The 13,962-nt window shown below is 43.9% G+C and overlaps 1 protein-coding gene across 1 annotated transcript in view; it reads right to left on the reverse strand.

Moving 5' to 3' along the window:
• Positions 1-13,962, reverse strand: part of odad2 (outer dynein arm docking complex subunit 2) — a 185,183-nt gene that overhangs the window by 80,860 nt on the left and 90,361 nt on the right. The window contains exons 9-14 of the mRNA XM_047568767.1: positions 13,307-13,381; positions 10,481-10,677; positions 9,797-9,861; positions 4,029-4,076; positions 3,557-3,577; positions 2,758-2,790 (exon numbers count right to left, since the gene is read on the reverse strand). Coding sequence (XP_047424723.1) covers positions 2,758-2,790; positions 3,557-3,577; positions 4,029-4,076; positions 9,797-9,861; positions 10,481-10,677; positions 13,307-13,381 — 439 coding nt within the window. The remainder of the gene's footprint in view (positions 1-2,757; positions 2,791-3,556; positions 3,578-4,028; positions 4,077-9,796; positions 9,862-10,480; positions 10,678-13,306; positions 13,382-13,962) is intronic.

The raw sequence follows: 13,962 nt of genomic DNA on the forward strand, positions 1-13,962 counted from the left end.
CAAAAATGATTATAGTGCTGTAATAAAGTGGGCCACGGCTGATCTTTGAAATTTGATTGTATCGAGCGTCCAAATGTTTCCAGGAGCAGCTTAAATAATATATAACGTAACATGTATCGACCTTCAGTTAAAGCCACTATCAGCTTTTAGCTTTTAGACTTTTTCACCAAGTGACGCACTTCAACGCTTTAAGAATGAGAGGAACACAAAGCCGAGTGCAGAAAGCGAGAAGTATGCTGGGATGCTAATTTAAATATGTATGTATATGTCCTTTTGTTATCTGGGGAGAACACACTCTGGTAGTAATTTCCACAGTCGTTGCACTAAGCATTTGGAAAGTGGTACCCAACCCAAGTGTTACAGGCTTATATGGTGGAACAGGGCTTTAGACCTTTGGCTGCAAGAAGTCCATTTGTGTCAAGCGCTATTTGTTTTTCCCCCTCTTGTTTTATCCCGCAGTGCTCTGGAATGTCACTTGTCAAAATGATGGCTGATGTCTTATGCACTGGCAAAAAAAAAGAACACACACACACATGCACACACACACAAGCACTTGCAGTTTGAGTCCTTGAAGCCACTATTAGGCATGCCAAAAAGGACTAGAAGTACTGAGACTAAATGCCTGCTTTCCTGTTTGTCTCATCAGTCTGCTGTTCAGACAGAGACGACGCTTTACAACAAAGCCATGGGGAAACAAATTTCCGGCTCTCTATACAAGTTGAATTACTGGTTGTTAAAGCTGATAAAGGCGCCGTCGTGTACCTGACCTGATTGCATCCAAATGTTGAATATACATTAGACTGAATGTAAGTTTTCCTCAGTATCTGGACGCACGCTGGTGGAAAACTTCTTCTAATTCCAACGTAGCGGCTCCTGCCCGTCCACAACAAGCGAATCCAAACCCTGATGACCTCTCATCATTTTTTTTTATGTCAGTTTACAACACTTTTCCATTTTTTTTGACCCCATAACTTGATTGAGAGGCATAGATGGATATCCCAGCTCCAGTTTGACAGATTTGGAGGTTCTTGCCTGGTCTCCACTTGTAAACTTTCCCTCTGGTTGTGCGATTTTTGTGAAACATCCCCATTGCTACACATCCGTCATAGCATACAACAATGGGAGTCCACAGATGAGAAACACAAAATTTCTCTTTAATTTCTCTGGAAGGAAATAAAATTCTCCACTGGTTTCAGAGGGACGTAGTTTCCCTCCTACTATTGGGCTTTATTCTGCAGTCTGCTGGCTGTAAAATCAAGCAGCATCTGAGCGCAGGAATCTGCTCGCCCCCAAGCAGCGCTCGAGGATCGCTTTTGGCAGCGGACCTTACAGACGTTGCATCACCGAGAGAGGCATGAAGGGAAAACAAACCGAAAACTAAAGGACAACAACTGGCTGCCCCCTCCCGCCGCCTCCTTTATTTCCCTGTGCAACCTCAGTAGCATTGCAAAAGCATCTGTAAGTTCTAGGATTTCAAACTTTTAGGGACGGGCCAACTTTAAATCATACAACCACATCCAACAGGCTGAAAAGTCATGCAGCAAGTACTCTCATAGAAAAGATGTTATTATAACTCTGATTTTTTTTCTTCTTCTTCTTCTCCTCCTTCTCCTGAGGTTCTCTCATTTCAGTTAAACCTCGTTCTGGGCTGCTGGAGTCGAGAAATGCTGCTAACCCGCTAGAGTGGAGGGATGTTGTTTGGGTACCAAGGAGGAAGAGGAGAGGCTGAGGTCACTGACCTCCTGGAGGAGACAGGGTGATAGTGAGGGCAAACCTGAAGGGGACAAAGAATAAAAAAGAAAGAAAAAGGGAAGAGTGTTTGGCCTTGGGAAGTGACCCCGGCTGAGCTTGGCACACGTAGCTCAAGTTTAGTATTTATAAACCAGCGCGTGCTGGTTATCCTGTGAATCTAAACGGTGGAGTGTGCATGAGAGCAATAAACCCAGTTCACCTCTTGAACCTCACAATCTGAAAATAAACAGAATGGGAAAGAGAGAGAAATAAAGACAAATGAAGAGAGAGATGAACAGACAGACTTGCATACGAGCCAGCTGCAGGACACCATGTGGTCCTCCAGAGGGACGATACCGTATGATTTGTCGGGAAAATGACAGTGGTAATAAAAACACGATGGGGAACTTTTTCTGTACAAGACAGGGAATTGGAAGCAGCTCTCTGGAAAAGGGCTGCAGAACCAAAGCGGGCCATGGTAATTGTCATTAAGTCTGACCGGGACCACATCAACGAGGCCGACATTCGGCCGGACTCTCACAACAAAGCGTGGAAAACGACCCAAATCCGTCCAGAAACCGTTCTCAGGGATGTCTTCAGACCCACAGCAGAGGCAGAACAGGATAACTACCACATACTGCAAATCCATGACATGATCTGCCAGTGCACTCATGCTGTCAGTGACGGGAACAGAAATAGAACACCATGGAGTTGTGTACCACGACACAACCACTCTTTGTGTTTTTATATGGGAGTCCAAGTTGAAATCAGTTGTACCAAAACACTCACTTAGAAGAATACGTCAAGGTTTTTTTTTTCTAACTGTTTCTCAGTGAAACAACGCCTGTGTGTCCCGCAGAACACACGCACGGCATAATAAAGGTCACAAAAGCTGAACAAACTTAAACGTCAGGAAAAGATTAAATGGAGAGGACACGTTATTCTAAAACAGACTCAGCCACGGTCAAAGGAGGGGAGAGGACACAAGGAAAAGAGGAAGTCAAGAGAAGAAGAACAATCTCTCACCTACGTGGAATCCACCACTATAGTCGGCGTCCTCTGGTGATGAGAAGAAACAGAAAGGAGAAGCCAGAAAAAAGCCACATCATCATATTAAAGAGAATAATCAGGTACCTACCTCTTGAACAAAAACAGAAATCAGATTAGTATTTCTGTGTTGTTTTTTTTTAGTGATAGCCACTGATGTAGAGATTAATAAAATGAACGATTAAAGCCAATGAGAAATGTGAGAATTCTTACCAACTGGCATAAACTTCATTTAGTTTTACACTCCACATCCTTGGCTTCGGATGGTTTTTAGAAGCCAATGAATATTCTAGTATTATGAGTGAGTTACTTAAAAAAATGACTATCCAAATGATGTCCACTCTAATAAAAGTGAGAAAACAGCCGACGAGAGACGAGGTTTTTATAAAAAAAAAAAAAAGAATGCAAGCACCAATAACCTTCCAGAGGAGAAACCAACCGTGACAGGTGTTGTTCCTCTCTACGAGCGATTAGCTTTGACATGACGGGACTGGCCAAATGGAAACAGGGAAGGATGGAGAGCAGACTTTTCATTACACACAAGAAATTATGAAAGGGGGAACCAATCACAAATGGTTTTTGTATTGTTTGCGTATTGCAACACAATCAGCTAGGGATCTATCGGTAAGGTGCGGTTCAATGGGATGTCAGACAAGTAGTACCTTCAATCTCCTCAGCTGTGAGCGGCGAGGAATGGAAATTAGCCAAAGTTAGAGAAAATTCTGGATTAGAAAGTTGAGGGACGAGGTAAGGAGAAGAAGAGGAAACAGCAACCTACCAAATTCTACCTCCACATCATCTTAGAAAAGCAAAACACAAGAAAAACAGATGAGAAAGAGAAGAGTTAAAATCTCTTACGAGAAAGAGACCGGCGTGTATTTAAGACTACCCAACATCTTGATGCAGTTTGGTCTCCACTACGATACAGTGACATCAAGGCTATCTCTATGGAGTCTACATATGAAATTAATACACTCATTTGACCAAAAAAAAAAAGGAAATCCCAAAACTAAATGATGTTCCACTTACTATGCACTGGCTTCTTGTGAGACGAAGACATACACTCAGTTGTCATTACATAAACTTCTGACAGAGATCAGAAGCATGAGGTTAAGTTCTATTCAGGTTTTTGTGATGACAGCAGAGTTAGAAACTAAAACTATTTAATTAGACTACAACAAGCCTTTACGTTCTACTAAATAATATTTCTACTGCTTCTATGTTGGTAGAAGGCCTTTAAAAAATGTTACCTAGAGAAACACAATCGGTGGCACATGTCGGTGCTTCATCCACTGAGACTTCACAGGAAAAAAAAAACACATATTTAGCTTCATTAGGAGCTGCTTAATGTTGATACAGAGACCATTTGAACTTTGCATTTTTCATGGGCGCGTATGTTTTACAGTTAAATGTTTCATCCAGATTTATGTTGCTTTTGAATTTACTCCAGATGTTCCAGAGTGCCATCCTAAACAGCTATGAGATGATGGTTTCAAAATGGTAGCTAATGGAGAGTCTCTTTGTGAGTGCCATGAACATTTGGAGGCACTTACGGCCACTTCCTCTCTTTCACGTGTTCCCATTTTTGACCAAACAAGGTTAAATCAAAACATACATACAATGGTACGAGGCTCACCTTACAACGATCGCAATGTTCGTTTCCCAGAGCGCACCACGGCTCAGGGAGGTGTTACGTCACAGCCTGAATTAATGACTAGCCAAAACAGCAGTCAGGACTGATCACTGCAAAAGGTTGTTTCGGGCTAGAAACGTCAGGCCTGAGGCGGCGATTGTTTTTGAAGTGTGGAGCCAAAATTGTCTGCTTTTATCTAACATCTTGTTTTCGCGTGTCGACGTGCACATCAGTTTCCCCTCCTCCTGTCGTAATGTGACATTTTAAGTTGAACCAGCACCTGAGCCCACAATCTGAGCAGGATGAGAGGTAATTGCGAAGAGTGAGGACGGGGGGAACTTGAAAGAGGAAAGAACAAGGACAATATGAAAAAGATAAAGATATCTAAAGCCCTTCCCAGTGCTGCCTTTATTACGCTCTGCAAGGCTTTCATCTGGTGCCTATCTGCCGCAGGAATGGCTTGCATTGCCTAATGGCAGCCTTGTAGCCTCGTACGCAGACATTCCTAGCCTAATGAAACACCATGCGATAACGGTGCAGAATGTAAATCGGAGGAGCTAAACGTATCTGACAAACCTTAAATGGTGGAATCAAAAGCTTGACTTTGTCTTTTCTGGGAGTGCATTTTACTTGCCTGTCTCCCTAGAGAAACATTTTGAGAGCAGCGAGTTTAAGTCTTGATCTGATGTGAGTATATGTAGATGGCCAGGCCTGCAGTGAAGGTGGCAGCCAAGCCTATCATTTACTGAGCGCATGGGAGTCTTGGCCGCCCAGATTGCGGCTGCCGACTTTCGCAGACATTCTCAGTGTGCAGTCAACCGGTCTACCAGCAGTCAGCTACCAGCCTCGCTGGACGCCGAGTGGTCAAATGCCCCCCTGGAAGGGGACGCCAGCTTAGGGGTATATCACATTTGCTGTCATACCAAAGATTCACCACAGAGGATTATAGAAGGGTTGAGATGAGGGTTGTGTTGGAATGGAGGAAAAAAAACTGAAAGGTAAGTGGATGTTTAACCGTTTGTTAAACAATAAATCAGATTTAATGACATGACGACATTACTGTTGAGGCCCAGAGACTCAGATAATCAGACAGGCAGTAAACAAAAGTTTAGCCAAATTATATAAACCAATTGATGTGAAAGTAAAACCAAAAGAGAGGACATTAATCCCTCATCGAAAGTCTATGTGGGCGAAGGTATAATGGATCCAAGCTGATCAAGAAGTCAAGTGTGTAAACTGTCTGGGATGTTTACACCAGACAATTTGGGTAATAATTTAATTGTTCATCTTCATTTTCTCTCTCAAATACATTTGGCGGCAATATTGAGTAGTTGGGCTTAGCAGGAGGAGTCTAGTGTGATCTTGGGCTATTGCCAAACCTATCCTTGTTATTGTCCTACTCCCATAACCTCAAGAGTGTAAGTGCTCATCCAGTTTGGCAAGCTATGTCGTCTGGTCACAGTTCCCATTGCATTCACATAAATAGTACAGATAGTCCTCGTTTTTTTTTTTTTTTAACTGTATACATTATACCTGGCACAGACAAATATCTGGCAATGAGATTAGAAAATCTTTCAGCTATCTCCTTACCAGGGAGGACGAGGCAAAGGAATGACCCTCAGTCAGTGCTGTAAACTTACGAGCTGATATCACTCTTGCAGTGAGCCAGCATCCAGATGGCCTTCTCCTTGGTCAAACTGGACGTCGTCACTTTTTCTTTTAGCTTTCTATCTCTCTCTCTTTTGTTATACAACTAACATGAGACCTGTGGAATTTTCCAGATGACACAAAGTGAGATCTTTGTCATGCAGAGGTTTAGCCTTGTGATACAGCACACGGCTGATTATTCAAAGTCAGGATAAGGAAACCAAATGAAAGGCAGAACAGTACTGGTCTGCATTACAATACCAACTTTATGATTTACAAAATGTTGTGACTAACAACATGATTTATAAAACTTTAAGGGAGGTCTTCACAGGGTTATCTGGCCCTAACCTTTGAGAACAAAATGGAAGTTTTCTCCTGCACCCATCGCGCTTCGACAATCTGCTCCTGTGTCTGTAAGCATTTAAGTTGAAAAATGAAAAGGTTGGATAAATTGAACACAGGGCCAGGTTCAGGGCCACTTAAGACCAATCTCAGGCGCCATTCCGAAATGGTTCAGTTGCTCACTGGAGGGAGAGCGAGAGCGAGCGAGACAAAGAGGGATAGCCCCGCATGTACGGAGAGAGACGTGGAAGGACCCCAAGGTGAGCGATAAGTGTGTCCACGTGTTTGGCAGGCTGCACACCAAACCAAACAATCAGACAGCGGAGGGGTCTGCATGTCAGACAAAGCAACAGACAAGCTGTAAGAAAGCCCAGAAAGCTGTCAGGATGTTCAGACAGTTGCAGACGGCGGAAAAGCTGGAGGAGAGCCAGGTATCGATGGAAGGGAGGCAGGTTGACGAGTAAAAAGGCTGATCTAACATGCAGCTGATTAATAACTGGTTTAAACAGTGCAAATTTGAACATTAATTTCACAACCAAAGAATGCATCCATGGAAGCAGCGAGAGCAACAGCGAGGAAGGGAATTATTTATATCTTGCAAAAGTTCGGCGTAAATGGACACGGTTAAGCAACGCTCACCACAGCCCCTCGCCAAGACCAATATTGTTCCAGCCGATGGAGCTCCCGGGCTGGAAAGAGAGAGAAAGAGAGAGAAAGGACCCCCTCTTCAATCACCACCTCTGTCTCTGTTCAGCAACAGCGGGGTCTCCATGGTATCCTTCAAATTAGGTTGTAGTTTATGGCCCCAGGGCACGGCCACGCCGGCCATGTACGGGGCCCTGAGCCAAGCTTTGCCTCCCTCCATCTCTCTTGACCCAGCCACCACCGCTCCACAGGGCCACATCTGCTACTGGATGTGACCCCTCGAAGGCTCCCCTCTCCATCTATTACCCCTCAAGTCCTTCCATAACGTTTTTCTCATTCTGTGAGTCTTTTTGCTGGTAACTTGAACGGATTTTAGTCTTTTTTTCTTTTTCTTTTTTTTTAATTTTGAACAGCAGGAAATGAATGTGTATTTCTGCAAGAACTGAGTGGGAATTGTTATCATTTCCCAGTTAATCATGAAGGCCTTATGAGGAACATGTCAAGGGACTTCCTATAACTGCTGCTACACATACAAGTAATCCTAACAGTGTGTATGGCATTAGGAGGAAAGTATTGCTGTGGTTCAAACAGAGAGTTATGTTCTTTTGCTGGACTGAAGCGGACTACATTTTACACCTGCCCTCTGTGCATGGAGGGAGGGGAAATGAAGGGGGGAGGGGGGAGGGTACAAATCCCATAACTCATAAGAGGAACTGGGCCATTAAAATGAAATAGTAAGGGAACAGTAGAGCACTGTCTGTCTAAAACTTTTTAGCAGGCTATTTTTGGCCACGCAGCACCATGCATGCCAGTATGCGGTTGAACATAACCAGGAAATGACAACATCTATAATTCACCCGTAGGTTTGAATCGGAGGCAAGCGCTAAGTTTAGAGGTGGTCAGCGTAACTCTTCTGGTAATTTCAGAGAGAATTACATATTGAAAGGGTCACGTTACATTAAGGGCTCGCCGCCATGTTGAGGGAAACAAGTAGGCAAATGGACATGTCCACCTCACAGCAGTAATCTGCAGTGAAAAATATGGCCAATGAGAACTACGGTTTGGTTCAATGGGGTCATTGTGGGACCGGAGCAGGCCTATAAAGCCAAGTACAAGTGTAGTGTATTTTGCAGAGGGTTTGTATATTTGGAAAAGGCAAAGAAATGAAAGGAAAGACATTGCGGAGGAGAACTCATTAATCCTAAATACGTGGTTACGTGTTCTGAACGTTGAGATATGTAGAGCTGACAGGGGGCGGGGAGATGAAGACAAATGGCATGAAGGATCAAAGAAGAGAGGAGTAAGTATTGACTTTTTTATGCTTTTTAGAGACGTTTCTTCGGCAAAAATGAAGTAAAGTGATATTGGTAATCAGACGAAACATCATGGATTCATCCTACATGGCTACAGGCAGGCACAGGCAGTCGCATTATAATTTGCGGTCAGGAAGCCGGCTGGAGAGCCTTCCGTTGGTTCACTGCAGCACACCGTATACAAACCAAATGGCTGTTTGGCATCTGTTTGTAAACCATAGATAATGTCAGGGAATCCCTCGAAGAGCTTTTCAGTCAGGTGAAAAGTCGTGGAATAAACAGCAAAAGGCCATAACATTATGACCACCTGGCTAATATTGTATGGGTCGCCCTTTCTGTTACCAAAACAGTTGTGGGTGGGGGTGTCTGGTCTGATCTAGGTGGGTGGTACATGTCTAAGTAACATCCACATGAATGCCAGGTCCAAACGTTTCCCAGTAGAACACCGATTTGTCACAGTATGGTCAATGTTATTAAGTTCACCTTTCAGTGGTTTTAATGCTGTGGCTGATCAGTGTAGCTTTTTTGGTTTCTTTCTTTCTGATTAAAATATATCTTCTGTTCATTCAAATCTCAAAGATTGGCCACTGACTGGAAATATGATTCACAGTTATCCTATAAAACACCTCCTGTATATGTCTATGAGCATATTTTCTCGTCTTAAATCTAAAACCAGACGCTGTAGGTCATCCTTAATAGTTTCTGCTGTGGTCCTTCTGTAACATGGTTTAAGTCTTCTGTCTTCATTATGAAGCAATCAACAATTTTTTGATTTATAAGGGTAATTTAGCAATAATCCCTCCATTTCCTGATCCCCTACGTTCTAGCTTGTTATAGCATATTCATGCTGATGTATTCTCCCTTTGCTGTACCGACCTGCCTGGGGCTAGAGTTAAGGTCACTGTACAGGTTCGTTTTAATGTGCTCCGCAGAGCGTCATGGAGCCTCAAGTCACATCTGTAGGATGTAGTATCAAATCATTTATCTGTCATTACACTCTCTGAGATGTGGCTGAATGGGATGTGCTGGCTGTTGTTTTTTGGCTGGGAGGTGTAAAGGCTCAGAGAGGTTTTCCAGAGGGCAAACCTTCTCCTCCTTCACATTACAGCTCCTGCACGACTCAGACCGCATCAATGGGTGGAGAGGCAGAGAAGAACAGAGGAAAAAGGAGTCTGGCAAGAGACTGAGGCACTTTCGGCGACGAGGGAACGAAACATGGAGCAGACGGGAAAATGAAAAGGAAGGTAAATCCAGACACAACACTTCCTTTGATGACAAGAGTGAAGCAGTGCATCTGCACGGTTCAGTGGTGGCTTCGGAGTGGATTCTTGTGCTGAGCAGCATCTGTCTGCATTTGTTCTACTCGGCCCACCCACCTGTTGAAGTGTACTGTCTGGTTTGTGAGGGTTTAACACAGCAGCAGATAATATAGGCTTACATGATCGTCTGCTAGAGGTCCGCTGGAACGGGAGGGTTGCAGCAGATCGTCGCAATGCGAATCTCCTAGAAGAAGAAACAGAGAGAGGGAGGGAATAGAGAAAAAGGGTACAATAAAACCATCAGTTTTCATGACCGACGGGGGAATAATAAACACTCTCTGCTATGCTACGGAGAACCCACTCTACAATATCCACCAGTTTCACTCTGTCAGCCAAGACTGGTGAAAGAAAAGAAGGGAGGTGAATGAGCGAGGAGGTGAGAGAAAAACACCTTGCTATTGATAAATCTGGACGTGAAATGTTCTCTCCCTTCTTTTGCTCTTCACCCTCCGTCTTTGTGTTTTTCTTTTCTTCCTCGGGGTGCACTCAGGGGATGCCAAGAAACTGCCCCAGCCTCCTGAGCTCTGTGTTGCACTTGATGTGCAACGCAGAGCACACACTGATGTGTGATTTTCCATCCACTTGCCGTCCAAAGTGGATCGGTACCAGCGCTATCATTTTCTGTCATTACTCATTTCAGGCCAGACTTTGTGCGGAAATCCAGACTATTTTGGCAGTGTGCGGCAAGAAAAGAGGGAAAGAGGAAAAGGGTGAAATTTCTGTGACAGCAGTGAAGGCTGTCGGGTTGGGCTTGTAGGAATCTGTAAACAGGAAAAGTAGTTTTAGTTGAGGCTGTTTCTTACCTCTCCTGGAACTGTTTGGACGGGATTAGGCCAGCACGTGGATTGGTGTCCCCCTCGTGTTTGGCTTGCCACCAGGTTGGATCATCTTGGCTCATTATCTGAAGGATGGAGCCCTTCTTGAAGGCCAGTCCAGCCTCCTTACATGGGATGGCTTTGTCGTCTTTAGGGTCGTAGTCAAAGAGTGCCTTCATGAACACCTGGTGGGGGAGACGCGTTTGGGGAGTAAGGGAAGAAAACAAAAAGCTGGACTGAGGACACAAAAGGAAAAAGCAACGGTTCATTGTGAAAGACATTCCCGCCTCTCCATGGAGTGTGAACTCTTAATCACTGTCATCATGGCAAACACTGAAGGTGCTTCAACAAAGCTCGGGGTGATTACTCCAGAAAGGTTGCAGCAATCAGAGGCTGAATCCGACAAAGTGCTGGCCAACTCCTCGCTGTTCCATTCACACGTGATGCACTAAGCCCTGTCACCATGTAATGTGTGTGGTAAGACTTAACAATTCCAGATGGAGACTTCAATTGGAAGTGATGTTTTCCACCCCCCTATCTTTCTAAATACAAGCTAATATCTGTAATCTTTCCACACTAAGGAATAAACCAAGTTGTTTTCTTTCTTTAGGGTCTAATTTACTTTGGCAGTGAGGTCCACACACACCTCATCAACACAAAGCATGTTGGAGCTCACAGTGGAAAAATCTCGACATGTTTTTCTGTTGTGGGCGGCGAGCTGCAACCTAAAGCACCTTGCTGTGTCTTCTGTCCAAATTAAGCTCTGTCACGATGAGTTATCACTCCTAAGACACCTCAGCACATGTGGAAAGAGAGAAGAGAGGGAAGGAAAGTGTGCACACATGAGTGTGTGAGAGAAATGTGGGAGAGTGAAGGAGAGATTATATTTTTTAAAATTATTTCGATGGCCTATTGATTTAAAGAGTGCTTTGTGCCATGTAGTGAAATTATGTTTCAGCAGAGATGTTTTGTTTGGGTCATAATAACAGCCGCTTTGGCTGTTATTGGCTGCAGCTTAAACTCATACATCTACACTCTGAGATGTCCTGATTTCTTCCCTTGGCTTGTTTTATTTTGGCCAGGACCCGTTCAGCCACTTAACTGGCCTTTGATACATCTACATTACCTGATGTAAGCTCGCAGGCTGTTTTCATGAAGGAGTGGCGTTTGGCATTAGTGGGCTGTTATTCAGATGGATTCCTTAAACAGCGAGGCAGATTCAACCATTACACGGTGACCCACCCCATCCTCTGTTAAACATAGAGGGTGGGCTTCTTCATGAATAATGATCAACAGCCTTCGACCCTGGAGCTTTAAACGGAGAGTGGAACCAGCCTCTGTCTGCTACTGATAGATGAGCATGTGGGAAATGGTACATCAACACTGCAATGGGCGAAAATGATGGTATGCTGGTTGGAGTGACAGTTAAACGTTTCAAAACAGATCAGTTCAAGCTACTGTCCAGCCAGTTGTAGCCAATTCTTTTCAGCATGAGTCTGGTAACAGATAGTAACTATGTAATGAACAGTGTAAAGCCCACTCAAGCAATTGTATTGGCACAGCAGATATTTGCCAGACAACAATCAGATCCCAAAGGAATGTAAATGAGTGAAGTTATGATTTGCGGCGATCACGCATAACATTATGACCACCTTCCTAATATTGTGTAGGTCTCTCTTGTGCCAAAACAGCTGTGAGTCATCAGAGAACAGACATGGGTCTTCTGAGAGTGTCCTGTGTCTGGTGGGGGTCTCTGAGTCTTATGGGTTGAGGGGAGGGGCCTCTGTCGATCAGGCCACAGATAATTGATCAGTTTAGGATCTAGTGAATTTGGAGGCCAGGTCAACACCTGGTGCTGTTCTCCGTGCTTTGTTGAGTTGTTCCCAAACTGTTTTTGTGTGTGTGTCTGTGTCAGGCTGCATCCTGCTGGGCATGACTGCTGCCATCAAGGAGTGTCATTGTTATGGGGTGGGGGTGTCTGGTCTGGTCTAGGTGGGTGCTACATGTCTAAATTGATAGCAGGTCCAAAAGTTTCTAAGCAGAACATTGAATTATCACAAGATGGTTAATGTTATTCACTTAATTTGAATATATGGCCATAATGATGTGGCTGATGGGTGTATGTGAACATTCTCAAAACCTAATGGCACTCAATATTTGAATCTTATCATTTGTGTTATCATTTTTTTTTTTTTTTTGCAATAGGGGTAATTTGTCATATATGGAGTTGGAGAGAGCCTGCTGCTATTGTGTCACTCACTGCTATTTGCTCTGCTGCTCTGTTCTGGCATGAAATAAATCTGCAGATCCTGATACATGTGTCTGATTGACCATCTTTAAACTGCTACAGAAGTGCAAGCACAATTAAATGAATATTTTTCTGTGTAGTACACAGTTGGGTATCAAACTACAATACTTATCTAGTACTGACAGAATAGTGTCTTAGCAGCGTGGTGGCATCTGGGTTTCAATGCATTTAAATGTGAACTATATGAATGTTTAGGGTTAAAATAGGGCTTCTTTGCATTAGGAAAAAAATACGTGTTTATATTCCTCAGAGTTCCAATTTTACTGTAGAAAAATGTAAATAACTTGACACCGTCCCACAACGGTTACTATATTTTCCATTCATTACCAGTCTACGTCTTCTCTTTCCTTGCACATACATCACTTCCTCCCAGCGGCTCAAAAACAATGTTCTGCGTCCAACAAAAAGGTATCTCGCTGGAACGCAGGAAAGTTCAATCTGTGTTTCAAGTTGATGAATGTAATCCAATCAACGAAACGATTAAGCCTGGACAGAACCTACTGTACCTTTGGCTCCTTGGTCGACGCCTCCTCCTTTACACCAGGGACCACTTTAAAAGTAATGGCTCCTTGCGACTGGGCCTAGATAGTGGAGGAAGACAAGAGAGACAGATAGAGTAGGTTAAGTGAAGTTGACGGAAACAGCAGTCATCTGCTCTTGCAAAATACTTTACAAAGCACCTAATCTAAAGAGAAAGTCATGTAATGTGAAGCAATGTTTGGATTTTCAACACTGGACGGGTTATTAGGATTGAATGACTCTGGCCTGGCTCTGCTTGTGTGTTTGTGGGGGGGTGCTGAGAGCTATCATCTGCACTGGAGGCGTTTGTGTCTGAGAGGGTCTCCAGAGCTTAAGAGACTCTATCCTTTCCAGTCATCTCCCCCCTGGCAACGTCCAGGAACATGACAGAGCTCATTTGAGGCTCGCGGCAAAAGGCTGTTTGGAGAAACTACACAGGATCAACCTCATCCAGGGAGCCCGTGTGGCTCTATGCATGTGGTCGAAAAGGCCAGGAAAGACTTGCACAGGAAGGCCAGTGTTTAGTTTTTCAGCACAGCGATGTGTTGGAGGCTTGGCTGTCTGGATGAGTTAAGGGAGTTTTCTTTTTGTTTTGCAATCGCAAACAAGAAATGCTATTTTCACAAGGGAGCGGAGATAAAAC

This window comes from Mugil cephalus, chromosome 18 (genome assembly GCF_022458985.1).
Source record: "Mugil cephalus isolate CIBA_MC_2020 chromosome 18, CIBA_Mcephalus_1.1, whole genome shotgun sequence".
NCBI classification, from domain to species: Eukaryota; Metazoa; Chordata; class Actinopteri; order Mugiliformes; family Mugilidae; genus Mugil; species Mugil cephalus.